At 48.4% G+C, this 22,996-nt stretch overlaps 1 protein-coding gene across 1 annotated transcript in view; it reads left to right on the forward strand.

Moving 5' to 3' along the window:
- The first annotated feature begins 1,129 nt into the window (after positions 1–1,129).
- Positions 1,130–22,996, forward strand: part of SLIT3 (slit guidance ligand 3) — a 596,992-nt gene continuing 575,125 nt past the window's right edge. Inside the window, exon 1 of the mRNA XM_058677430.1 lies at positions 1,130–1,762. Within this exon, the coding sequence (XP_058533413.1) occupies positions 1,566–1,762 (197 nt within the window). The 5' untranslated portion in view covers positions 1,130–1,565. The remainder of the gene's footprint in view (positions 1,763–22,996) is intronic.

Consider the following 22,996-nt stretch of genomic DNA (forward strand, 5'->3'; position numbering starts at 1 on the left):
CGGGTGAGCATGTGTGGCTGTGTATGTGTGACATGGACACAGGTGAGCGTGTGTGACTGTGCCTATACTTAGGTTTCCTGCAGACCTTCTCAGTGTAAGTAGATGTGGCGGAAGTCTTGGAAAGCCTCCTGGGGCTCCTGCTCTTTCCCTTCGAACACACACACACACACACACACACACACACACACACACACACACCAGCCCTGCAAGTATTTATGGAGCCTCTGGCTGCCCCTCCCCAGTGGCATCTGGAAAAGCTCAGACCTGGCCAATTGAGAGCGGGTACTGGAGATGGAAGGCTTGGGGCTGATGGGATGCTTCGCATGCGAAACACTGTTTTGGAAAAACACATTCTCCAAACAACCCTGGGCGATGGGTCCTGGCAGGGCGGTGGGCCTTGAATTAAAGGGAATGAAGGCTCCCAGGTGTTCAGACTGGCTCACAGGCACCAATCCAGGGGGTGGCAGCTCAGGGACTTTGGACACGGTGCTGTCCGCCCAGAGCCCAAGGCCCCATCCTCAATCAGTGGGGGCCGGTCGGGTTTGCCTGCAGGGACCCCGACCATCTCACTGCAGGAGGCGTTTCTCTGAATTTCTCACAAGCGCGCAGTTGTGGATCTTTACCAAGAGAACGAAAGGCGGTAGATGGGAGAAAGTGCCCACATTTGGTGGCTGTCAGAGCTGTGTGATCTAGGGCAAATCGCTGGGCTTCTCTGAGTTTTGGGGTTTTTACTTTCAAACGGGGGCGTTAACTCAGACGCCCCCTGGCGAGCCAGTGTAGGGGCAGAAGGCAAGGCTCAGCGGCGTGCCCAGCCTGGTGCCGGAGCTGAAAAACACCAAAGGAGCCCCAGGCATTCTTGGTTCGTGGCTCAGAAGGGGGAGTGAGTTCCAAGGGCTCCCTTCTAGAAGGGACCCTGCGGGTCGAGCCCCAGCCTTCCCCGGGGCTTTCCGTCGTCCTCCTCCGCCGCCGCCTCCTCCCTCCGGCTCGCGGTCGCTCCAGCAAAGTTCCCAACTTAGTCGACACGACGCGCTGCGCAGCCAATGGGAGGCGGAGCTGGCGGTTTTGGGGGGGCGGGAGAGGGCTGGGCCCCGCGTCTCCGGTGTCTGCCCTGCTCAGTGAATGGAGAGAGCGAGCGCCGGCCAGCTCACCCGGCTGCCCCGTGCCCCAGCCGCCGCCGCCGCTGCTGCCGCGCTCTAGAGCGCAGCCCCAAGCCGACCCTCCCCGGGCGCCGCACGCCACAGCGTTCACCTCAGGTGCCCGCCCCAGCCCGCAACCCGGGCGGTGGGCCGACGAGACCAGGGGCCGCTTGGCACCTGGGCGCTCCGAGAGATGCGCAGCGGGGCAGCGTCAGCCCCGCCGATGGAGCTGCTGTTGCTGCCACCGCCGCCGCCCGGCGCGCCCCGCTCCGCCCGCGCCCCGTGCGCCTGAGCGCCGAGCTCGCCCCTCCTCCGCGCCAACTCCGTCGCCCGCTCCCCAGGCCGCCCGCGCTCTCCGCGCGCCTCCTCAGGCTCCACAAGCCTTGCCCCGCCGCGCCAGCTTTCTCCAGGCGCGGGCCCCTGCACACCATGGCCCCCGGGCGGACAGGGGCCGGCGCCGCCGTCCGCGCCCGCCTGGCGCTGGCCTTGGCGCTGGCGAGCGTCCTCAGCGGGCCCCCCGCTACCGCCTGCCCCACCAAGTGTACCTGCTCAGCCGCCAGCGTGGACTGCCACGGGCTGGGCCTCCGGGCGGTTCCCCGGGGCATCCCCCGCAACGCCGAGCGCCTGTGAGTACCCCCTTCGTCCTGCCCCGCCCAGCCCCGCCCCACGCGGGCCACCCACCTGGGTCCTGCAGGGAGGCCCCCAGGCGCCAGAGACTTCCTCTCTCCCTGTGCGTTCTGGACGCAATCTCTGGTCTCTGCCCCTGCCCGATGGGATCCCTGGCTCTCTGGGTCAGGTCAGGGGTCTGTGGCTTTGGGCAGGTCTAGAGAGCGAAGTCTGGCAGCCCCCGCCCCACCCGCGACGGGCAGACGCCCTGCTTCTCCAGGGGGTGAGGGCTCCACACGCAGGGCCCGCTGACAGCTTCCAAGGCAAAAGCGGGCAGGAGGGGAACCAGAGACCACTGCAGCCTGGAGGTTTTTAGGATGGGGGCAAAAGATCCTCCCTTGTTGAAAGGGAGGAAGGGGGGAAAGAGGAAAGCGACAGAGTGATGGGGGCATTGGGGTGCAAAGACCAGAGAGAGGCCCTGAACCTGGGACCCCTTGGGAAACCAGTTCCGGAGGCAACTGCAGTCCTGGGGGCTGCCCCTGGCGAGGAAAGTTGAATGCGTGAAGGTGTAACTTCTGAGGACCTGGACAGACTGGGAGTGGGTGCTCACCCTGCCTGGAGCGCAGCCTGGGAGATGCCAGGTTGCAGCCGGGGTGAATATTTTTATGACTCTGTTATAAATGCCTCCCCAAACGGGCCGGAGAATGGAAATGCTGACAGCCCTTTAAATGAGACCGAGCGCTATAATCTTACAAACCGCACTCAGCCTCGGTTCCTGGGCTTGGCAGTGAGTGCGAAGGCACTTGGAGAGTGGTGTGGATTGACCCTCGTTTTAACCTCAATTGTGCAATCAAATATTTACTTTTCATATGTCAACGTTTTGGAAACATTTATCATTTTGATCCTCGGACCAAATGCAAAACTTGGACTCCAGGGTGGGCTCCCCATGATCCTGTGAGGATGGGGAGGTTAGGGAAGGAGGGAGGGAGACCAGGTGGAGAGCTTGAGAGTCCAGTCTGCCCAGGAAGGCTTGACGGCTTGCTCTGCTGGGGTTCACTCCTTCCAGTCTGCTCCCCTCTGTCCCCTTCAGCCTGGTCTCAAGGTGCAGGTGCTTGATGGCCCGTTCCTCAGCCTTGGCTTGAGGCTGAAAGAGTTGTGCTGAGGTGGACAGTTCTGAGCCTGCTCGATAGTCCAGTAACTTGCTAGCATGCTGTCTCCTTCTGCTTGGTCTTTGTGTTGCTCTGGGTGGAGATGTGATAGAATCACCTCCCTCAACCCTGGTGCTTTCTTTTTGGCGCATGTCCCTCCTAAGTGCATTGATTCTGGAGAGACACAGTTTGCAGCACACACGTAGAAAACCAGACTGGGATATGTGAAAGGACTTGTCCAGGGAAATACACAAGCTGTGGGCAATAAAAGGGCTGGCAATTCAAACACTGTTTCCACCAAACACTCAGTTAACTGTAACTTGCAGACTAAGTTCCCCTCTTCACATCCATGCCAGCCACGTGAGCTCGTGAAATAATCACTGGAGCTCAGGTTTAATGAGCACTTTTCGTGCCTTGATTTGTATATGTGTTATCTTTCGCCTCTCTGCAACACTCCCTTTACTTCCAATACCTGTTACTCCATTCTGCAGATGAGGTCGTGTAACTTGTTACAAGTTTGAATCCAAGCCTGTCTGCCTGCCATGTGCACGTGTCCCTACCACTCTGTTGGAAATCTTTGGTGGATTGATTCAGGCAAAGGTCCCAAGAGGGTTCTGACCAGGCTGGATCTCAGAACAAGCTGTGTTGGTGTACTCTGTGGACATTCAGTTCCCTTTGGCACAGGTTCTCCCACCCCGAGTTCTCAAACCTGCTTGTCTCTGATCAACCCAAAACAAACAAACAAAAAAATTATGTTGCATGTTGGGAAATAAAGGAGAATGGGGAGTTCAGGGCCTCTCTCTGGTTTGTGGAGAGTTAGTGAAGGCTCGGGGGCACCACACTGTGGCCTCTGTGACAGGCAGCCAGCTCCCTCAAGAGACCCAGGCAGCTTAGGAAATGCCATCTGTTGTACAACTGGGAGAACTGGGTGGAGCTGGGAGTCCTGTGTCTCCTCATGGTTCCACTGTCGCGGTCATGGTCACTGACAGGCATTGGCAGGGTAAGGAGCTGCTTTGAAATGTCCATGTCGCATCTGCCTTGGGGCTGGGCGCTGGTGCCAGTTTAGCTGGGCTGTCTTGGGGGCTTGTGCCTGCCAAGGCTCCTCATTCCCAGTCTCCTTCCTCCTTGAAAGTGGGAGGTGGCCTTTTGGGTCAGCGTCACTGCAGGGTTTAAGGGCAACGCACCAACCGTCCTTCATCGCCCTACTCCCTGTCCCTCCTCTCTAAGCTCTAATGTTGCATTTCAGTTCTGCAAGCTCTTGGCAGGGGGTGGTAGGCTTTGGTATTTCTATGCCACACTGAGGGTGTCTTGAGGAAGTTTTCATTCATTCTTCCCTTCATTCATTCCACCGCCAAGGCTTGAACCTTTGCCGCATTCCAGGACTGTATATCACATCTCTGCACGTGCAGAAGGAAGCCAGCGCTTCCACTTGAAGAATGTAAGCAAAGGCTGCTGGAAGGAGGGAACTTCCTCCACGGAGTCCTTTCCATGTCCCTGGGAATACTGTGTCAGGGGCACACGTTTTGTTGACACCGCTGTCCAGTTTTAGAATTCGGTTGTCTGATCTGCTGTGTTGAGCGTGGGTTTTAAAGAACAAGGAAGAAATGTGTTCTCCATTAGCCGTTACTGTGACTGGCTCTCCCTGAGCATAGGTTACAGAGGCCCGGCTGCGTGTATGTGTGCATACATACACACGCGGGTATGTGTGTCACTGTTTCCCTGGATGTTTTAGATTTATGAAACCTTGTAGTAGAACATGGGGAAGAACCCAAGTACAGGTCATGTGGGCACCATTTGAATTTTGCTTCGGGCTTGGAATGGGACCTCAGTTGTGGTCTTGAAGCTGGTATCAGAGCCGGAGGGCCTGTGTTCTGAATTCTTCCCCATTATGTTAGCACTTCGCCCAGAAAAAAAACAAAACAAAACAAAACAAAACAAAAAAAACCACTGACTTTTATAAACTACTGACAGACACCCCTAACCGCCCCCCAACTCCACGATGAGGTGACACCCACAAGAAAGCTAAATAAACGCTGAGCAGAATTCAGTGTGATTTATTATCCATGCCTCAGAGATAGAGGCCAAGAGGAGAGGAGGTGAATGGCGCTGCCTGAAACAAAACATTTACCATGGAGCACAGAGTAAACAGATGTTGCATTTACCCTTCTGAGCACAAAAGGAGCCCCCAGATGTAATTCCTCTTCAGCCACAACCTCAGCCTGGAGGAGGCAGCCGACGAAAATGAACTCTTACCAGGGGCCTCTTGTCCCCATCCAGCCTGGAGGCAGATGTGGGCCCACTTGTCACCCATGGCGACATGGTGGCCTCAGTAGCCAAGGGGGGGGGCCCGGGTGGACATCTTTGGTTTTTTGCTTGGCTCCAGAACATGCTGGAGACTGCTGTATTTAAATAAACATTTCCTGTTTGTGCAGGAAAACGGGCGAGAGGCTGAAATGTGAGAATGTGGTAACTTAATTTTCTCCATCACTCCAGATGACGGCAGGCTTCGCCGGTGGTTGGGTCCAATAAAAACCGACACCGTGTCATAGGCCTTCCCTCGCTGGACCACAGAGGTCCTGAGGTCAAGTGGGAGATTTTCCAAGGTGCTCAACTGCCAAGCCCTGTATCCTGGCATGCTCAGCCCTCAGGGCCAGTCCAGAGGACCGGAGCAAGCTGGTGGATCAGGGGACCTCTGTGGACCAACTGTGGTGACGTGGCCTCTCGCGGAAGCTCAGGGCTCTCCCAGAGACTCCATGGAATGCTTTGATGATACACCTGCCTTCCAGGTGCTGTGCAACTCCAAACAGATTGCTTTACTTCTCTGAGCCTTATCATCCTGACAGTTGAATTGCAGTGAAGTCTTAGTGGTTTTTTTCGTGTATGCTTCCTTGCTGAGCGTCTAGAATGTCTTGCCCAAGGCTTAGAATAGTGTCATGCACATAGTATGTTTTCAACAAATACAAGTTGAATAAAGGACTAACAAGCCTCATAAATATGCATCTTTGTGTGGTTCTTGCAAGTGAAAGATGAGCAATTATAGATTTACATTTTGATGTCTGGCTAAGGGCAGTTTAACTGGCAACCTCTTAAACGAGTTATTAAAGGTATCTAAAATTTGGATTTCATGAACTAAAATTATTGCCTTACTACAGTTGCGAAAGACTCCTATTGAGTGATCTGCTCTGAAGTCTGGTTGTCAGGCGTTGCTTAGCAACCTTGCAAAACTCCTACTGTGCACATGCCCATGAAAAGAGCTGGAAACCCTGAAAGCTTCTACCATGGGACTTTCTAATCAGGGGCTCATCAGCGTCCTCCTGAGCTCTCTGTGGTTTTTGATTGCTGCTCTTCTTGCAATAATTGATACATATTTGTAGGATCATTGTGAAGTTTTGCCTTTTGCCCATCATCTGGGTCTTCTGATGTTTTTGCAGTTTGACCATTTCAGTCGTGATTTCATTTCTCTCCTTTTTTGTTTGTTGTCACTGGGCTTTTTCCGTTCAGGAAGTCAGAAGTGAATGATGGGTCAGGTCTTGAGATCCTTTGCTTCCAAGTAGGCTGTGGTGAGAGGACATCCCAGCCCCAGTTCACCGAGGCATGGGCATGGGCCTCTGGGCATAGGCAGCTCTGGGTTTGAATTCCAGCTCTGTTGTCTCCTGGCTGTCGCTCTCTGGGTGTGCTAGTCCATTGCTGTGGGCTGCTGCGTGCTTAATCCTGAGGTTCCTCATTCCTACACCTGTAATAGAGGGTGAGAATCATAGGAGGCTGCTGTGAATGTCGCTCGAAGCCATCCGCATAATGTGTCCTTGGGGTCATTGCTGCCATTGCCCAACTACCATTCCCCAACTGCCAGGTGCACCAGAAAAGCACCTGTTAGGGAGAGCTGGGAGAAGTGATGGCAGGGAGGGCTGGACCCAGTACCTGGCATACTGGAGCCCTTCACAAATAACGAAGGCAAGGGGACGAAGCTGTTATTCCCATTTGTTTATCTTAGGCCCCATCCAGCTGGGAGGTTTCAATGCTTGCTCTACATTCTCACCTCCTACCCCACCTCCCAGGTGTCCAGAATGAAGTTCCTGACAATTCAGCTCAGCTGTGCCGAACACCCGCTAGCCCCAGCCCCACCTCCCTCCACTCCTCTCTGCCCTGTCCCTGGCTGGCCGCTGAGTGCAGGTTGTTCTCTGTTCCATAAAAGGGGATTATGGTTGAAGTGCTTTATATCTTTTCCATGGGCATGCTGCTTTGTGATCTGTTTATATAAGGAATGTGTTTTATTTATTTGTTTTTGGGGGTTTTTTGTTGTTGTTGTTGTTTTGTGGTGGTGGTGGTGGTAGGGAGGGGGTTAGATTTTCATGGAGCATTTTTGGCCGTATTTTTTCTTTCAGTGCTCATTCCTTCTATCTGCCTCTAAATATCTCTTCTTACCGACTTCCAATGTCTGCCTGACTGTTACTGCTTTTACTTGAAACAGCTGTATTTACTAGCAAGCTCCACCCTCCTTATGTAAGGTGGTCTTAACCCTTTCTAGAACTGCTGAGAAGAAACTGAAAGCAAGGAGGGAATGGAGGCAGGCTTTCCCAGAAAGTTTGTCAGGAATGGCGGGGCTGCCCTGGCTGTACGGCACTGATGCCAACTTTCCTAGGCTTGCTGTTATTAGTGATGCCCATTCTTAAATCTACATCAACCTTGCCCTGGTGAGAAGCAACTCCAGGCGCCTCTGTGGCCCTGCTCTGCAAACCAGGGTTGTGTTTTGTAGATGTTGTTACTGGGCTGCTCGTGGCTGTAGTGTCTCCTTCATGCTTGTGGTCTTCCTGATTGAGTTGGCTGTGTCACACTTACAACTGGGAAGGACTGAGCAAGGAAAGTGTGGTCTTAAGACCTCCATACTGGGCAGAGAGGTGATGGATAAGGTGTGGACCACCGAGCCAGGCAAGGCACAGATAATGGTTCCACCACCCAGGAGCTGGGTGACCCCAGTGGCTGCCTCAGTAAGACAGAAATAATCAAGCTAGACTGTGCAGCCTCCTGGGATGCGGGAGTTACTGTGATAACTCACCTAGGCTGCCTGGAGTGTGGTGCACCCTCCACATATTTCGCTGTCATCGTTGTTACCAGAACTCTTCTCATTGGAGTGAGGACTGATTTGGAAAATGAAGACTTTTCAGGGTTGGAAGGGAGTCAGGAGAACCTTTTTTGGCCACCAGCCTCATTGAGGCAGAGGTGATCAGCTTCTTTGCTCAGTGGCGTCTAGTGATGAAGCATTTACTTCTCCCCAGAGCAGTTTACTTAGAACAGCAAACAGCCATCCTGATGGGACATTTTTCTTTGGTTGGGGGTTCAACATGCCTTGTGTCAATTGTTGTTTTAAAGAGCAGATGTAATCCTTTTTAAAAAATTTTAACAAAGGATACGTTTTCAACAACCTTATTGCTGTTGTGTTTGTTACCACTCAAGTCTTCTCTATTCTTCTGTCAACCTTTCTAATTATTATAAATCATCCTGTATGTGCTGGTGTTGGGGCATAGGCCCAAACTCCCATTCCTGGATCTTTTCTATGCATAATTCCCAAGGTTCAGTGGCCCTTACCCAAAATGCTTGAGACAACAGGGTTTGCAATTACAGATTTCTTCTTAATATTTGCATATATATAATGAACTTTCTTGGAGATGAGGCCCAAATCTAAACATGTCATCATTTTTCGCATATTCCTTCAACATATGACATGAACCTAATTCATTCTAAATAATTTTGTGCATGAAACAGTTTTTTTTCTGAAATGTTTATTTTTATTTGAAAGGCAGATTTTATAGAGAGAAGGAGAGGGAGAAAGATATGCTGTTTCACTCCTGAAATGACTGCAGTGCCCAGAGCTGACTTGATTTGAAATAAGGAACCTGGAGCTTCTCCAGGTTTTCCACATGGATTCAGGGGCCTAAGGACTTGGAGCCACCCTGCACCATATGACCACCCAGGCCATAGGCAGGGTGATGGATCAGAAGTGGAGCAGCCAGGGCTCAGATCAGCGCCTGTATGGAATGCCTGCACTGCAAGCTGAGGATTAGCTTATGCAGCCACTGTGCCAGCCTTCTGTGAAACAGTTTAACAGCATGGAATTTTCTAGAAGAGGCACTCAAAATGTTTTGAATTTTGGAGTGTTTTAGATTTGGGATTTTTGAACTAGGGACTCTCAGTGTGTGTGAGGTAGAAACCTCCTCACTATCTTATTTGACCAGATGCCTTTGGGTGGGCCAGTTGTGCCCCTCGCTGGCTCAGCTGATCTGGTTCACTTCCTGTCTTCCCCATATCCCCTGGGCCTTCCTTGCAGTTATGTTGCTGTTCCCTACCCCTGGAGGTGAAGCTTGTGGAGTCCAAGTGAAACACTTTGTATTTGTCCTAATTAAATTTTGGCAAATCGTTCCATTTCATCAGCTTTTCAGGAACACTTTCTATTTTGATTTCCTCTTCTAGCAAATGAAGTACTCCTTTCTCCATCTCCTACTATTTATTTTCACTGCCATTTTAGTGAGCCTGCCCTCTGGATCTTTAGCCAAGCTGTCAATATAATCAGCAGAGTGGTGACTGCCTTTTCCAATGTATTCCTATGATCTGGGCTTGAATGTCATTATTGTCCTTTTCTTTCTGGCTGAGGTGGATAAAAATCTTGAGGTCTCATTGACCCAAAGCACATTTTTGCTCTAGGATTCCATTGTTTTCTGTTCTCTCTGGAATAACTTCCTTTTAATGCTAATTCTTCATTTTGCTGAATGTTCTCTAAGCTTTCTGGGTTTCTCCTGGAACTTCTCATCATGACTTTGACTGCATCCTCATCCTGTTAGGTGGGTCTTAGAAGTCCCAACAGCATGAGATGTGGAGTATTGTCAGGGCTATGTAGATATGTCTGTGTGTCATTCTCTCTTGGGAACTATTTTAGCCTGGGGAATTGGGACGTTTTCTCTATAACAGAGTTCAGGTAGCTTTGGGTTTGTGAACAAAATAATTTGCCTTGGCCCAGCGCAGTGGCCTAGCAGCTTAAGTTCTCACCTTGGACGCATCTGAATCCCATATGGGCACTGGTTCTAATCCCGGTGGCCCCGCTTCTCATCTAGCTCCCTGGTTGTGGCCTGGGAAAGCAGTGGAGGACAGCCCAAAGCCTTGGGACCCTGTACCTGCATGGGAGACCTGGAGGAAGTTCCTAGCTCCTGGCTTTGGATCGGCGAAGCTATAGCCAATGCTGTCACCTGGGAAAGGAAGATCTTCCTCTCTGTATGTCTGCCTTTCCAATGAAAATGGATAAATCTTTTTTTTTAAAAAAGGTTGACTTTACCATCTTGGTTGTGGATTGGCATGAGGCAGATTTACTTGAGAAGTTATGGGAGCAGATGTGATAGACGAAGAGGGGTGGAAGACTGCGGCCACACATTCCCCCAAACCTCTGTACATGGCAGCACCAATCTCATTGATTGGATTCTTGTTTGCACTTGGTCTTAACCATGGGTCTCTTCTAGGGTTGGTAACCTGAACATGAACATCACAGCATCTTGATCCTGAGCTTCTCCTGGCTCCTGTCTTAACCCTACAAGGTTGGCATCTCATTCTGTTTGGTCTTGACTTTGGGCTGTCACTGTTAGAGTCCTATGTCCTGATTCTGAACTTCAAGAGCATCCTCATGGCTTGGATCTTCCTTGGAAACCCGAAAATCGACAACTAATTTGCAGCTTGGTCCTAGAAGCAGCCATGGTCTTCACCTTCATGGCCCTCTGAAATTGGGTATTTTGTTTGTTTGCTGGTTTGTTTTGCTTTAAATGTGAGATTTCTGTGGGTTCTGATGTTTTGAAATGCCTCCTAAACTCAGTGCTTACGTGAATGCCTTTGTGAGCTCAGCCCAATGACTGATCTCTCTCTACAAAGCCATGTCTCTGGGAAAGGATCAGGATATATTTTAGCATATTTTAGGGCGCTGAAAAGCTTTTCTTAGAGTTATTCATGTCTTTGAACTCTCACTGCAGTGTTCTTTGTCACATAACAAGATACATCTTTTACAGATGCTATATAGCCACATGGCAGCCATGTTCATAACCCAATCATGTGGAGTTTGGGGGACTTTTTGTCTCTCCGGGTAATTAATAAGTGACAGTGTCTGCCAAATAAAGGAATCCATGAGGAATGAAGTTATTTAAAGGAGCTATTCTTTCCATGTCTGCCACAATGAATAAAGCAAGTGAATGTCCTCATAACTATAACAGCTCAAAATATATGAAAATCAGAATTACTGTCCCTCCTTGTCAGATGACTGACAAGGCTAAGGCTTCTATGCTAGGTTCAGAAGGAAGATTGATGGAAATAAGGAAAACGCTAGAACTGTAGAGGAACTAGCATTAAGCCTTCAGAAATCAGAGATGAAAACAAGTTTCACTCAGCCCTCAGAGTGGGCACAAATGTCTAGAAAAACCTCACATGCCGTAAAAAATAGTACAAGTGGAATTTAAAAAAAACTCATGGGGAAAATATTAATCTGAAAACAATTGTATCCAAGAAGCATTCAAGTATGCCTCCACAGCTAGCTGGCAAACAGCACAAGTTCTGCATTTTATTAGAGTCCCTACTCCGTATAGAACACTGACCTTATTTGAGAAGCATTTCATAAACATCGACACACAGTGCAGGGCGTCCGAGTCCAGGAGGAGGTACAAGGGCCTCCTTGGGGAGGCCAGCGTCCCCGTCCCACCCGCCCTTGCTGCACTGTAACTGAACCATGGGCATGATGCTCTTTTCTGGAGGTGGTAATTCCCTGATTCCTCTTTGTGGTTTAATGAAGTCGGAAGGGCTTTTCCCAGGAGAAAGCAAGAGAGTTGGGGCCTCCAGGATGAAACGTGTCCTTAGGACAGGTTTGTCTAAAAGTGGATCGTGGAGAAGACTCTTTGTAGGAGACAAGGGTCTGACAACGTTTCCTTTGGAAATGGAGGTGCCCTTTGTTTTTTTTTTTTTGAGATCCTGCCTGATGCATGGAGACCTAGGAAGTGAGTATGTTGGGTAACTCTTGGCAATATCCACCTGATTCTCTGGAATGCAGGACTGTGACTTTGCAATAGCCCTGAGAAACACATTCTATGCCATCCCCTCTTCCTACAAGCCCTCCCTTTCCCTTCCATCTGCTGCCAGTTTACAAGATCTGATTGTCGGCCACTGGACTTGGTTCTGTTCCTCCCCCTCTCATTTACTTCCCTGGCTAAGAGCTTTCCAGGCTTTTGAAGTCGCTTTGCAGCTCATCTGGTTTAACCATCCCCACCCCATCTCCCCCACAACTCACCTTGGAATGGTACCTTCGAGATGTAATAGCAGGTGACCCCAGCTCTCTGGGACTGATCACACTCCTGAGTAGTCTGTTTTGCCTTTGTCTCAGCTTCCTTCACAGATTTGGTGCCTGAGTCATGATGACTGAGATGGGAGGAAGCCCTGTGCCCACCTGGGAAGCTGGGGTGGGGGCGGGAGGGGCAGAGCAGGGGTGGGGAGTAGAGGGACCAAGTCCAGTGAAGAGAATTTCAGAACCAGCAGGAGAGGCACCAAGTGGAGAACTGGGGACTGTGGCTCAAGCCCTGAGGACTCTCAGCACCAAACCTCTAGCTTGTTTAGGATGTAGAGAGGGAAGATTCCAGATGAGGAAGAGGGTAGGGGAAGGAGAGGAGTCCTGGAAACCAGAACTAGAGTCGGCCTCCCAAGAGCGGTGGCTCCTTGCTTCTCGGTAGCCTGGGTGACTCGGTTCCCCACCTGCAGACCTTCTCATTACTTCACACCACAAGATGGTATCTTGTCTGCCCTGGTGACTCCGTGTAGGCATGCTGTCTCATACTTTCTGAAACATATCTCCTAGGCTTCCCCCTTGCCACACATCCTCCTTGTATCTTCTAGAAATTCTGCAAAGCCCTAAATCTCTTCTGCGTTCGTTCCCAACTAGAGCTGCATGCTGATTGGAGTCATATTCAGCCACGAAGCTCTTGTCCCGCCCTTCAAACAAGAAACATTCCTTTCCAGGAAGACTGAGCCACGGATCTCTTTGTCTTGGTTGCTAACGAACAAAGAGGCCTCGTCGGAAAACAGCGTTTCATGAGCAGAGCAGAGCTGATAGCACCTCTTGCCAAATGTGGCTGTGTGTAGTTTTGTGGGGAGGGGGAAACAGCTTTGTTAAGAGGAAGGCTGAGGGAGGTGGCTCGGGGGAATTTTTAGTAACTGCAGCATGGCGGAGTGGAAAGAATGCTTGCCTGGGAATTTGGAGACCTGGCTGTGCCTCTGACGCACTGTGTGACCTTGGACAAGTCACTTGACCTCTCTGGGCCTCAGTTTCCTCTTCTTTGAGGAGGACTAGACTGGAGGATCTCCAGGGATCCTTGAAGCCCCATGCATCCTCACTTCTGGGGGTTGAGGGCCTGGGATTTGGGGTTTAGGCCTGAGCCAATATCCAGCTAACCCAAGAGAGTCTCTGGAGGTGAAAGAGAGGCCAGGACAGCTGCTTCAGGGAGGGACTGGTCCTTGATTAAGGCTGAAATAATTAGCTCAGCTCCACAGTAAGCCTTCTGAAATTAAGAAAGAAAAAAAGACATTTCGTTTCAAAAATAGCAGTCCGTGTTTCTTAAAACTGATCAGCTTGGAGCTGTGCAAGTTTTCTACAAAGATACAATTTTCCTTCGTGTAAGGCAGAGCGGGGAGGGTTCAGAGGGTGGTGGCTGGAGTTAGTGTGACCTGGCTTCAGTGCCATCACCAGCTAAGCCATCTAGAGGGTGTTGTGTAACAGTAGCTTGCATCGTTGGGATGCTGGGAGGATAAGAGGCAGGAATGCATGTTGTGTTTACAGGACCATCCCTGACATTAAAAAGCCATTCAAAGAGTCATTATTTTGGCTACCTTTGGCTGCTTAACAAGCCGCCTCAAAACTTGGTGTGAAAAGGCAACTACGGTTTGATTATGCTTCGTGGTTCTCTTGTCTAAGAGGACACAGCTTGGGAAGGACAGATTGTCCTGGCTCCATCATGTGTGAGGAAGTGGCTGCAAAGCCTTGCATGACAAGGGGAGATTGGCTGAGTGCTGGAGTCACCTGCAGGCTGGTCACTTCCCTGTCTGGTGTGTAGGCTGGGATCACTGGAAAGCTGGCTCCACTGGGCAGCTGACCAGAGTGCCTAACCGCCCCCCTCGTGCCATGTGACTTCCTTCTGTGGCTTGAACCTTCTCGCAGTGTGGTGCCTTTGGCAGAGTAGATTGCCAAGAAGAGGTGTGTGAAACTTGCTGAGCAGCTCAGAAGTTGGGGGACTTCTCATGAACTAGCCACAGCATAGTGTCGCTTGTGTCACACTCTGTTGCTCTGCGCAGTACAAGCTAGTCCAAGGGCCAGGACCTCCTCTCCAAGGAAGAGACCTCTGAGGAATTGCAATGATGTTTGACGATCTCCTTGGCCTTATAATTATTGGCATTATTTTCTGTACTGTGGAATTAAACCTCACCATGAGATTAAATTCTTGAGACTAGGACTGTGTATTATTTTTTTTTAAAGACCCATAGTGCAATGCATGTAAATCATGACAAAGTTAACACATCGCTTTTCAAAAATGATATTGGATTGGATAGGAGGCAGATTTGGTGGAAAAACCTTAAGCTTCAGGGTCAAAGATACGTGGATTTGAATATCTAGCTTCAAAATGTGCCCCTCTGCAAATTACTTGCCTTTCATAAAAACAAAACAGACAAACAAACAACAACAGCCATGGAGATAAGAATTATCAGAAGAATATGGGATGCCGGGGTGGCGGTTTGGGGCACTGTAAATGAAGCTGTTGCTTCAGATGCCTGCATCCCATGCCTGGCTCACAGCCTGATTTTTGCACTTGCAGTTGAACTTTCTGCTGATGTATTCTGGGAGGTGGCAGGTTAGGGTTTAAGAACTTGGGCCCCTGCCACCCATATGGGAGACCTGTCCCAGTAGGGCTCAGAGCTCCTGACTTTTGCCTGATCCCACTCCAGTGTTGCAGACTATTGGGCAGTTAACCACAGAATGAAATATACTTCTTCTATCTTTGTCTTTGCCTCTCTATTGTTTTGCTTTTTAAGCAGATGAACGTAGCAAACTCTTGAAATGAATGTTTAGAAATGAGCATTCGGGGCCCGGCGGCGTGGCCTAGCGGCTAAAGTCCTCGGCTTGAACACGCCGGGATCCCATATGGGCGCTGGTTCTAGTCCCGGCAGCTCCACTTCCCATCCAGCTCCCTGCTTGTGGCCCAGGAAAGCAGTCGAGGACAGACCAAAGCCTTGGGACTCTGCACCCGTGTGGGAGACCTGGAAGAAGTTCCTGGCTCCTGGCTTCAGATCGGCATAGCATCGGCCGTTGCGCTCACTTGGGGAGTGAATCATCAGACGGAAGATCTTCCTCTCTGTCTCTCCTCCTCTCTGTATATCTGACTTTCCAATAAAAAAAAGAGCATTCAAAGAAAAGAGTTTGGGAGACTATATATCAAATACTCAATGCACAGTTGGCATTCAACCTAAATGACCGAGGGTGGATGTTATGGTGCAGTGGGTAGAGCTGCCTGTGATGCTGACATTTGCACAGGTGCTGGTTCTATACTGGGTGTTCCACTTTTTTAAAACATTGATTTTATTTTTATTGGAAAGTCAGAGATACAGAGAGGAGGAGAGACAGGGAGGAAGATCTTCTGTCAGCTGACCCGTTTCCCAAGTGGCTGCAATGGCTGGAGCTGAGCCAATCAGAAGCCAGGAGCCTGGAGCTTTTTCTGGGTCTCCCACACAGGTACAGGGTCCCAAGGTGTTGGGCCGTCCTCAGCTGCTTTTCAGACCACAAGCAGGTGGCTGGATGGAAGCAAGGCTGCCAGGATTAAAACCGGCATCTGTATGGGATCCCAGCATGTGCAAGGTGAGGACTTTTATCTGCTAGGCTACCACACCGGGCCCCCGTTCCGCTTTTGATTCAGATGTCTACTAATGCACCTTGGAAAAGCGAAAGATGACCTAATTATCTGGGAGACCTAGAAGAAGACCCCAGCTCTTGGCTTCTGGCTGTGGCCTGGCCCAGCTCTGGCCATCACAGCCATCTGGGGATTAAAGATCTCTCTCTCTCTCTCTCTCTTTCTCTCTCTAGCTTGGGCTTTCAAATAAGTTGAATAAATATTTTTTAAAAACTAAATTATTATTATTGGGAGATGGTGTAACACTGTGGTTAGCACACAAAACCTTGGATCAGACAGAACTGGTTTCAGATCCCATCACTTTTAGTGCCACGTATCTCTTGTCTTCCCTGGCTGTTTCCCATCTTACTGACATGTAGCTGTGGCTGGGCATACTGTAGTTCTTCCTCTCCATCTGCTTTTGCTGGTGCCTCTTTGGGGAGCACTGTTTTTCTGTAACCCTGGGGTCTGAGGCTATGTTAGGAACCATTGATAACTTCTATCGCTCCCCAAAGCCCCCATATTGTCTTGTCTTTTTTTTCTTTTTGTTTTGAGTGTAGATACTCCGATGGGAGGCATTGATGTTGTCCTTAGAAACATGTAGAAAATCGCAGTATTTTGGAAATCATGTTGAGGCCATTCCACAGCCAACTTCCATCTTTGTGATTGCTATTGCATAGGCTTCTGGGATTTCAGCGAGTTTCACTGTGTGCCTGTGGAACTGCCTCACACCTTCTTGCTCTTCTAAGTTGCTCAGATCCCAGCAGGTTAGGAAATTGGTGTTGGGCTTTGGCTGTCTGGGATTCATTCATTCAAGATGCAGCCTTGCTTATGTTGCTGGAATATCATCCCATGAGATGTAGTCTGGAGGATTTGTGACAGAGATCTTGCAGAATCTCTCGTCAAGGGATTAACTCATGAGCCAAGTCGGGTTGATTGGATGCTTCCTTCCTGGACCTGGAGTCTTGAGCAGAGGGACGGATACAATGGATATGATGGTGTTCTGATTCTTCTAAGCACATTTACAAGGACTAGATCATGCCTGTCTTCCTTTTTCCAGATGTGTTCTTAAGATACTTATTATAATGAGTTTGTCCCAGAGTTGAAGACACTGTTAAAATGCCTACATCCCCTATCACGTTACTTGGGTTGATAAACAGATCCCCAGCACTTGCTCCTGGCTCCAGATCCAGGGTGGGGGGTTGTGGGTGGTGATGTCTCAGGTGTTTGCATCCTTGTCCCACCGGAAGGGAGACCTAAGTTAAGTTCTGAGCCTTTCGCTTCAGCTCCACCCAGTTGCTGTTGTTGCAGGAGCTGGGGGAAAGGAACCAATGAGTGAACGTCCTCTTTGACTATCTTTCTGCCTCTTAAATCAATCAATACATATTTAGAGAAAGAGTTTTGATTGAATTCAAAAGTGCCTTGGAACCTCCTAGAGTTCCTTTTATTCCCTCAGGTTCAGAAACTTGCAGCCATATAAGCCTAACTGGGCAGGCCATGGCTAACAAACTTCTGCAGCAAAAGTGACATTGTTAAGAGATTACGCACAGCCTTTGGAGAAAGGTATGCCTGGGTTTGGATCATAGTTTTGCCATCTACCAGCTGGGTGCCCTTAGGCAAATTCATTTCCCCCTTAGGATGCCAACATCATTGCAAAATAAGGATAATAAGTCCTGAAGCCCTGGCTCTCAAACTTGCCTGCACATTACAATCGCTTGGGGAGATGTACCGGTTACTGGTGCCTATATCTCATCCCCAGTGACTGACTTAATGATTTTAGGCTGTTGGTTGGATGTTGGGATTTTACAAAGCTCACAGGAGTCGCTGATGTGCAGCAATGTTTGAGAAAATTGGAATAAATGAGATACAAGATGTGAAACATTTCTCAAATTGGAAGGATTTGTACAAGTCACTCTTCTTTCCTTTCCTTTCTTAAGGTGAACCGAAATCACTTGCCTTTGCTTCTAGCGGTTTCTTTGTTTGGAGTAGCCATAGCAATGCATGACAGCCACAGTGCAGCATAACCTTGCTTATTTATCCCATTTGAGGTGAAGGCCAATTGTAAATGTAGCCAGAATTACAGAATATACAAAAATGTGATTACTTTCACATCCATGGAATAACTAGGGCAAGTTCAACAGTGCTTTGTGAGAACATTCTATTGAATAACTTGCTTTAATGAATAGACAAAATTGATTTATAATTACTATGGTAACAGCAAAATGGAATAATGTCTTCTTCAGAGACTTGGACCTGGGCCTGGGAGGATTCTCTTCCATGTCTTCCCTGCAACTTGCTGAGTGACCTTGACTGAAGCAGTTCATCTGTCAAGGCCTCAGTTTCCCTAGAGTTCATCTCCCAAAGTGTGCATGTGCAACAAAAGATTTTATTTCTGAAGGCAATATGTTGATGTGACAGTTGTTAAGACAGTGATGACAAGAGGCTGTAGGAGGGAGAATGAAAGCAGGGCCTTGAGCCTCAAAGAGGAGATAATTATAGATGCTGGTTCTCCCACCTGCTGGATTCTCAAATATCCTATAAAAGCTGCTCATACCTCTATCTTCCTAAACAGCTTTCTGTGAACCGGATGCCAGAGGAGGCTTTCGGCCAGTCCATGTTTCTCAGCCTTAGTGTTATTGACATTTTGGGTAGTATTTATTGTTGTGGGCAGCGATCCTATTTATCATTATGTATTTGGCAACTAGATTCCAATAATACCACTGTGTCGTAACAACCTCAAAATATTTCCAGACATTGCCAAATGTGCCCTGGGGGACAAAAATCATGTCTGGGTGAGAAACACTGACTACCCAATCTCAAGGATGTTTGTTTAAATTAATAAAGCAGCACAAATGCTGTGTATGCACAGTGGTTGGTCTCTGTGACAACCTCAGAAATTTCCACAGCTCAACACAAATCTGACGTACTTATATCTGTTGTTACAGATGGAGACTCTGAATGGCACAAAAGAGAATAGTTATAATAGTAACAAGAGCTACCTTTATTGAAAGTTGATTGTTCTGCATGTGACTAATGGCATTGTATATTATACTGTGTTACTGTAATACTTAGGTTGACAGAGCTTGCAAATTGGTAGCTGGTAGGCCAAACCCACTGTGTTATGCTTGGCTCACATGATATTGGCTCACTCAAATGCTTCTTAAATGTTAATTTCTTTCCAAACTTTTGAGATCGGGTGAACACATATAAAAGCCTATTTATAGTATTACTTTTAAACATTGAAAACTCTAGCAATCTAGGAGGTCAGCTTGGCCCCATAGAAATAATTGACTGACTTTCTGAGGCATTTCTCCTTTTTCTTTTTAAAGATTTATTTATTTCTCTTGGAAAGTCAAATTTATAGAGAGAAGGAGAGACAAAAATGTTTTCCATCAGCGGGTTCACTCCTAAAGTGGCCACAACGGCCGGAGTTGAGCTGATCCAAAGCCAGGAGCCAGGAGCCAGGAGCCTCTTCTGGGTATCCCATGTGGGTGCGGGATCCTAGGGCCTTGGGCTGTCCTTGACTGCTTTCCCAGGCCAGAAGCAGAGAGCTGGATGGGAAGTAGAGCAGCCAGGATATAAACTGGTGCCTATATGGGATTCCCATGCATGCCAGGTGAGGATTTTAGCCACTGGGCTACCATTCCAGACCCAAGGCATGTCTGAATCTACCCAGAGTCCCTTTCACTCCCTACTGTGACTCCGACAGTGTGTGACTCTGACGCCATGCTGTTTTTCCTTTGCTCAGCCTAGCTTCATTCCATATTAGCATATGTCTGACTTCTGTAGACTGTTGTTGCCTTAAAATCACACAATGGTGCGTTATACTACGGGTCTCATTTTAAAGATGGGACAGTTGAGGCTCCCCAAAAGCAAAACTCTTACCTAAAGTCACACAACAAATAATCAGCAAGATAGGGTGTGGGACCTAAGCCTTGCTACTTCATCGACATGATCCGGCCTTGCGGTAGGAAAATAGCTGGTAGAACCTCCTGGTAGCTTGAAGCATTCCCGCCAGATTATCCACATTTTAGGATTTCCTTGGAGAACTGAGTCCCAGCGTCCCTTCTACTCCTCAGGAAGCCTGCGTGTCACCAGGAGGAGTCGTGTGTCTTCTAAGTGTAGCTCCCCAGGCTGTATGCTCCCTGCGTCGGTGCCGTTCTCTGGGCTGTATCCAAGGGCTGCTCACACACTCCCACGTCGCTGAGGGGCCAGCTGGTGTGTGTGCCTCTGCCTGAGACAAGTCCGCTTGCCTGTGGGGAGAATGTGATTGCTTTAGGAAATTAAGTGGGAGTGATTAATTAGGAAATGTACTGAAGACTCTGGAAAGAAATAGCAAAAATGAAAAAATACATTGGAACCCTAAATACAGAATGCTTCCGCCACATGGCTCAGGAGACTGCGCTTCCGTGGCCTGAAAACATTTGATCATGTTTCTGCTGCTGCGTTGGTACAGTCCCCTTGCCTGAGGATGCTGGAAAAGACCACCAGGTCAGCTGCCCCAGCTTCTCCTCTCATCAAATGGCAAATGAGAGGCTGGGGTAAGATGGGCTGCTTCCAAGGGACAGCAGGACTTGTGACTTGAAGAGCCCTGGAGTTGGAAATTCTGATGCTTCCTTGCTAGGTGTGTGATCCTGGGCAAATATCCGAGCTTTAAGCTTCTCCCTGTGAGCTGAAGGTAGCCGTGGGTACAGCCAAGGAATGTTGCAAGGAATGAGTGAACAAAAGCTTGTGTAATGACTGCTAATGAGTCATGTGCCAGGGCCTGGGACAGCACCTTGTTTGTGTTCTTTTAATGCTTACGACCATCCCATGAGGGTGGTGCTATTAATAGCTCATTTTACTGGTAAGGAGAAAAAGTCATAAGAGGATACATCATTTGCTCAGTGTCCCAGAGCTTGTTAGTGGCATAGTCAAGTTTGCCATTTAGTCTGATTCAAGAATCTGTTTTCAGCCTCTGAGCATTCTGCTTTGTTTGCATACTACATAATTTATGGATAGCATTACATAAGCAATAAATGAAACAGGGCATTTATGTATTATATAATCTAGTTTTAATTTATTCAATATAAAATAGCTTACATAATATACTATGTTAGGAGTAACCCTATGGAACCAGCACTTTTGTTGGTGGAGAAGTTGAATGCCAGTCACTTCATAGAGTTCATTCAATACAGGTTGAACATCCTTCTTCTAAAAATCAAAATTCCAAACTCTAAAGGTTTCTGAGTTGCAGCATGATGCCAAACCTGGGAAATTCTGAGTTTATGCGATGGGTTGCAGCTAAAATGCATGTTCACTAAACATATTGTAGAAAAATATCTTCAGGCCACATATATAAAGTATCTGTGAAACAAATGAATTTCACATTTACACATGGTTTCCATTCCAAAGCGATCTGCGCAACTGTTCCAAAATATAGAATCTAAAATTTCTGGTCCCAAGATTTTTGGGTAATATATATTTAACCTCTAGGGAATATATACACCACATATCTTCTCCCTTCCTGGGATGTATACATGAAGATTCAGCAAGTTTCTAACTAGGAACCTCAGTTTCTTGTTTCAGTAAAAGAGGATAATGTTACCTATTGTCTCGTGTTGCTTTCCCGTGCTACTGAGGCAGTGGATGTGGGGGAGTAAGCCTGACACAGTAGGCAATAAATGGTATCTCTTACTATTATCCAATCCCGGCCATCGCTCCTGCACACCTGCAGAGTCCTGCGATGTGATACTCCTTCCTTCACCTTCTCCCCTGCTTGGCTTCACTACGGGGAGTCTTCTTGTCCAATGAAAGTTTCAAGTTAGGTGCAGGTGAAAAATTGGGCCCAGAAACTATTTTTTATTCCACAAGACTGATATTTTCAATATGCTTCAGCTTAATACAAAGCTTTCTGTCAGCCAAGTTGACTGTGGTTGCCTGCCATGTGCCTAAGAATTATGGTAATGCCAGCATGAAATACCACTCTGTCCAGCCCTGCATCCCATTCCTTATGTGTTTTCTCTGGGGGTCCTTCTGGTACAACCCCCTGTTGTTCTTACTGAGTTTTGGGCTTGTCCATCAACCTTCCCATTAAAAACACTCAATTGCCATCCATGGGTTTTAATGCAGCAAAAGTTCTCCGTGACTCCTTGGGGTGTGGATTCTGGGTCCTTGTGGCAGAGTCCCTAGGTTCTGCTCTCTCCCCAAGCCCCTTGCCAGTATGAGCTCAGAGGCATTGATGGTTCAGGAAGAACCAAGGCTTAGTACCCCGTCTCAAATCCTGGCCATGCAGCCGGATGTGCATTCCAGTGTCGCTCTGGTCAGTTGGGAAGATAATTATGAACAAAAAGTGGTGTCAGCTCTTACTCTTTTGGGATTTGGAAAAGGGAGCTGAAGAAGGGGTTTTGTGTGTGTGTGTGCATGAATACTGGGGTCTTGTAGTACTGATGAGTGCTAACTTTCATAGATTTGCTGTATTGCAGCAGTGCAGCAATGTTTTGTTGTTGTTGTTGTTTCACTTTCATATGCTTTTGAGAGTAGATTTAGGTCCAAGGTGAAGCCCAGAGAGAGTGATCAGCTTGCACTGGGCTGCTCACGTGGCAAGAGAGTAGAGCTGTGATCTTGGCCAGTGTGTGTGGTCCTGCTTGCGTCTCCTAACCACCCTGTAGCTCCTAGTCTTCTTCCCTTTCAGATGCTGCCAACTGAGCTCCCCTTGGCTAAAGCAGCTGGTTTTGCCCATTGCTAGGCAAGGAGACATTACTGACAGACGGGTCTAAGGGCCCTTGAATGAAAGCCCCTGCTATTTGTGATCGCAGTGACTGGTTGAGTCTCTGCTGTGGAGCTGCACTTCCTGGCGAGTCAAGGAAAAGTGAGGCAGGACCTCACATCTAAGGGTGGAATTCGGTACTAGAACAGGAAAGCCCATTGGTTCTTTCTTGCCCTGAATGAAGCTATGTTGAGTGCATTCAGGTGTACCTGTGATTCAGGGTGATTTGGTATGTTATTTCCTACCCCACCAATTGGCTACTACAAAAAAATAATAAAAACTATCTCATCACACCTATTACAAAACAGTACTTGTAATAATAACTAAAAGTAAAAAAAAAACCAGAAGATAAGAGTTGATGATGATGCTGAGAAATTTTAACCTTTGTCCATAGCTAATGGGGATGTGAAATGGTAC

The sequence above is a fragment of the Ochotona princeps genome, chromosome 19 (genome assembly GCF_030435755.1).
Source record: "Ochotona princeps isolate mOchPri1 chromosome 19, mOchPri1.hap1, whole genome shotgun sequence".
Taxonomy (NCBI): Eukaryota; Metazoa; Chordata; class Mammalia; order Lagomorpha; family Ochotonidae; genus Ochotona; species Ochotona princeps.